General features: G+C 40.7%; 1 protein-coding gene across 1 annotated transcript in view; it reads left to right on the top strand.

Moving 5' to 3' along the window:
- Window positions 1–3,058, top strand: part of LOC137980944 (protein sidekick-1-like) — a 26,119-nt gene extending 23,061 nt beyond the window's left edge. Inside the window, exons 12-13 of the mRNA XM_068828328.1 lie at window positions 1,536–1,695; window positions 2,491–3,058. Of these exons, the coding sequence (XP_068684429.1) occupies window positions 1,536–1,695; window positions 2,491–2,580 (250 nt within the window). The 3' untranslated portion in view covers window positions 2,581–3,058. The remainder of the gene's footprint in view (window positions 1–1,535; window positions 1,696–2,490) is intronic.
- Window positions 3,059–5,000: the final 1,942 nt, after the last annotated feature.

Raw genomic sequence — 5,000 nt, 5'->3', positions numbered from 1 at the left:
GAATCCGAGCGTGCTCGTTTGCAGGAAGCGGACCTACGACCTTCCTCTATAAGTTGAGGGTAGCACCCTTTCCCACAAAATTCAAAATGATAAAAAAGGTATTCCAGCTATTTTCTCAGATCTGAAATCATTGTCATAACACCAGGTATGCATCAAGTCCAAACTTCTACACAATAAGTACAACAACTAGATATGGTCAATCAACATTTCAATTCTAGCTCAGCATCAAAAATCTGGGAGTCAGTTTCTATCAGCCTAAAAGTATTACCTTATTATCCCTTTGAAAAACAATACAAACCGCTTCCCTTACTTACACAAAATAATTAAAAAACTGAATTATAATTTTTGATCAGCGCAATAATTTCTTATTACTTATTTTTCTGTAATGTAAGCACGTCTATATATCCATATAATAATTACTAGATGTAATCATATATATTTTAAAACAATGTGTGTATGTTAATGATTGAAACAATTAGATATACTTATTATTTAATGCATGTTAATTTTTGTTTAATGCCGCATTTATCTTTAATATGGTGGTAGCCAGCTCGAAAGCCAATGGCTACTCTGGCTACCAGGCACCTCCTATCTTTTTGATTATTTTTTTGCTTTTATGTATTATATTTATTCTCTAGTAAGTGCTAATATAGTATTGACTATCTTATAATAGATGTAAATAGTGCATAATAAATTGGATTGAATAGAATTGAATTGAATTGTAATAACATGATTTGCCATTGAGCCATAGCTCGGCCATTAAACTACTGTAGGTTCATGTTGCAATTGTTCCGCCATACTGCTGGGATCTAACTTGTTGAAACGGAGCTTGTTCGCAACCGTACTGAAAGAGATGTTATGTAACCGTTACATGAAACCAGGACGAGATGGTTGGTGCCTGGTTTCGGGATGAAATGATATGTTTCGTCTAATAAATATATGGCTGAACCAAAAGCATACAAGCTTAAATTCTCTGAGCCCGGACTGAAATTTGTTGTCATTGACATGAGACATGTACGAACTCAGACCAGTACGACAATTTATCGTCTCGGTCCAGCAACCGTGACGAAGTCAGACCGGTCTCATGTAAACACATACCAAGAAATGTATGGTGGCCGATACGAACTCAAGCCGATCTGAGTTCGTCCCGGTCTCATGTTAATACCCCCTTACTCAATTTTCCGCCCTGTAAATAAGCGAACACGCGTCATAACAAGAATCCATCACCTGAAAGAGATTTTATATGGTTACAAAAATTTCATACCGGTACAATCGCCCCGGTCTCGTGTAAATATCCCATAACATTTGGTAGCATCTTGTCACGCAACGGTCATGTCATACACGTCACGCTTGCTAAGAGATGCCCATTTTTTAACCCTTCTTCTCAATTTCTGAGGTTACAGTTTGGAAAAAGGAGATTTCTCGCTTGAAACTCGTCACACAACATTTTCATAGCTGTTTTGCGCCTCTAGCTTAATCGTACCCTGAAAAAAATGGACTGTTATTAGGTTAGTAATTTATGACCTCTCTTTTAGGTATGGTGACCGTTGTCCAAGTGGAGTGGCTTCGAGGTTCTTCGGGATGGTTTGGACCCTGAGTGGACTGGTTATTATTATCATTCTGATCGGGTCCATCGCGACAAAACTGACACATTTTGGATATGTAGGTCCGTACATAGCTCTGTATGGTACACAGGTAAGTCATTGTTTCATGTCGTTATTTGACCAACCGCGTACTGCCGCACAAGTGAGATCTTGAGCTCAAACCCAAACCGGACCAAAAGTGACGAGAGCTTTACATACATACATACTCACTTGACCACTCCCTATAGGGGCTTTTCAGGGTCAATGAAACGAGCAGAAGAGAACAAGAACAGTTTTAATAACTACTTCATAACCGAGGGTGAGGTCGTTACAGCAAAATCTCAAACTGAGGCCTTGCCGTATTGACCGAGCGATAGCGAGGTCAGTGCATCTAGGCGGAGGTTTGAGATTTTACTGTAACGACCGAACGGTCAAGGTTATTAAGTTGTTTATTATATGACTAACAGGACGGTTCTAAAGAAGAGAAAACTCTATAATCGGCCCGTGGGGCATTACGGGAGAATAATGCCCCAGCGCTTAGCTTCTCTTAGCCAATAATAGCGCGCGTTATATCGGCCAGAAACACTAGCCAAATAATAAAATAAAAAGAACATTACACGTTGGCTCGAAGATATGAATTTTATGTTCTCGTGGCAAGAACAATATCTCACTCGTTCGCTTCGCTCACTCGTGAGATATTGTTCTTGCCACTCGAACATAAAATTCATATCTTCTCGCGACCGTGTAATATCCTCTATTTACTGGCCGGTGTTTAATTAACCCTTTCACCGCCATAAATGCCATTGACAGTTCAAGATTTTACTCGTCAACGGGGAAGCCCTCGGCCGTGAAAGGGTTAATTAACTCAGGGTTTGTATTTAAGCTAACAAGAGGCTCTTATTTCTAGGTTGCAGCAATTTCAAACAACTCTGACTTTCGACTCGGGATACGCAAAAACGCCAAAGTAAACAAAGGTATGGGTTTTTTCTCTACGTGATGAGCTACAATTTTTTTTTTCGATATATAATTTTTTTTTCCAACATATAAAGTTTGATATATTTGAACTGCGGAATATTGTGAATGTTGGAATGATCATTGCAGTGTTCTTTCCAACTTTCATTTCATGCAATTGCTCTAGAGACGCATATACATCTAGACGAATTATACGTCTCTCGTGCTATCCGTCTAGTGTAAAGACGGGACGAACTATACAAGAAGCATTATCCATCTGGTACTAACTATCCAGTTTAGTGCGTCCTCGAAGACGTACGGTGGATAGTTTGACGAGATGCATTATGAGTCTTATGCCCGGCTTTATACCAGACGAAGTTAACAGACGCAGAAAAAGAGTTTGCCCAACTTCGTCCCACACATCTCGCGCGAGGTTGGGTGACTCCATTAATTTCAGCCTCGAACCCAGGCACTCCCTCTTATGCTCCCTTGTCGCAAGCCAGGCCTCGGGACATAGGAACTGAAAGAGGTTTGTTGACCGTGACCTGGAACTTTGCATGGACGTATATTAACCCGGTTTACGTATTTCAGTTCTGCGTGTTTAAATCCATTTTAATTTCATTTTAGTACGCGAATATTTGACGTATGAGGAAATAAGCGAAGCTTTAGGGAGCTTAGAGGTCAAGGGAGCGTTGGTGGACCTTTATGTGTTATCCACACATAAACACTTGTTTGAAGATCCTCGCTTTAGGATTGTACGTGTATATGACCACAAGTCCAGTTATGGAGCGGTGTTGGCTGGTCACTCCATGAAACTACACGTTTGCCTCTCGGAGAAAATCAAGGAAGATGCCGCTAATGTCTACAAGAGCATTGAGGAGAATATAAAGATTTTAAAGGTACTACGACCCTTCAGAACTTTTAATCACTAACTCAAACATTCGCTTGCACATAAGGTGATCAAAAAACCTGATTTAGAGAGCAGGATTGGCGCAGTGGTGAGGATACACGCCTCCACCAATGTGTTCCACGGTTCAATCCCTCAGCTCGCGAGTGACATTTTAAGGGTAAATTCTTCGGTTTTCTGCTCTGCTCCGAGAGGTTTTCACCTATGGCCTTCCGCATCAAAAACAATTGTGTGAGCATGTGCGACACATGGGAGGCGAAATTTCGACGCAAAAATGGTAAAATATGTTTACTTTTGGACCGGAGGAAGGATTCATTTTATCAACGGAAAATATTCGACACAGTTTAGGTGCACTTAACTGGCAGAGGAAATATTACAGCTCTCTATAACTACTCAAGTGTACATAATCTTGATAAAATTAGTTTTCTGCTTGAACCTAGGCGACAGTGCAACCCTGTGGTTTGCCCGGGGCGCTTGCCTTGAGATTGGGAGATCCCAGGTTCAAGACATGTTTTGAACACTCGTTGAATTTGTTCCAGGTAGTCGTCCTTGGTTCAATTTCCTGGCTGCACTTATAAATAGCCAACTGGTTTGCATCCGGCCAGTTGGGATTCTTAAAGTTGTTCAATGCTCTGAGATATTAACTACTATAGCTACTCTAAAAACCCGAGGGTAAACATTGATACTTACTTACTTGCTTACTGACCTATTTTACCCAAGTAAAACTGTTTTTACCTTCGCGCACTAATAATGATACACAAATTTAAGAACGAAGACCTTGTCTGCATATGAATGAAGGGGTAGTTTCTAAAGAAACTGTGGAGCTGCGTCGGTGGGGAAGTAGTATACAAAAATTGGTTTTATCAACGGAGTTGATAATGTAAATTGGCCACCGTACAGAGATTCCTGTTTGTCTGCATAGCCGTACACCAAATCAATGTTTGGTTTCTTGCAGGAACCAGAAGATAGTCCTGGCGAGCAGCAGTCTACAGAGCTCTTCAATGCCAGTTCGTCGAGGTTTATCACTGCAGCAGTATTTTTTGGAAGTCTGCTAATTTTAGCAAGTGTGGCGGGTCTAATATATGAAATGTGTCGTGACAAGTCTCACGAAGGTTCGTTCAAGACAGCGCCACCACGACAATTGCCATGACAATCAAATTTGTATTATTTCCAAAAAGGGAAACTCTTTTGTCCGGGCAACACATACATTAGTTATGTAATTAACTCATTTCATTGGTTTGTTTGTTGTAGGAAACGACAATGTCTCTGATATCAATTTGTTACACTGTGCAGTGTTTCGTACAACTTTTCTCGCCAAGTCGTTGCTCAATGTATTACCTTGCAACGTTGCAGAAACCGTCGCGGAAATCAAAATTTAGTTCTACTTTCCGCAACTCTTCACACAACGTTGCAACAATTTTCTCAAGCATTTTGTAGTGCAACATTTGTCCAGCAACTTGTGTCGCAACAGCTTGCGGCACCAGCCAATGAAAACGTTCCTCATGTGACCATTGGAAACGAGACGAGTTGCAAGAAACGTCGCTTATAGTGACACCCAT

The sequence above is a fragment of the Montipora foliosa genome, chromosome 12 (genome assembly GCF_036669935.1).
Source record: "Montipora foliosa isolate CH-2021 chromosome 12, ASM3666993v2, whole genome shotgun sequence".
Lineage (NCBI taxonomy): Eukaryota > Metazoa > Cnidaria > Anthozoa > Scleractinia > Acroporidae > Montipora > Montipora foliosa.
The sequence above is the reverse complement of the archived record's forward strand: the minus strand, read 5'-3'. Positions and strand labels throughout refer to the sequence as shown.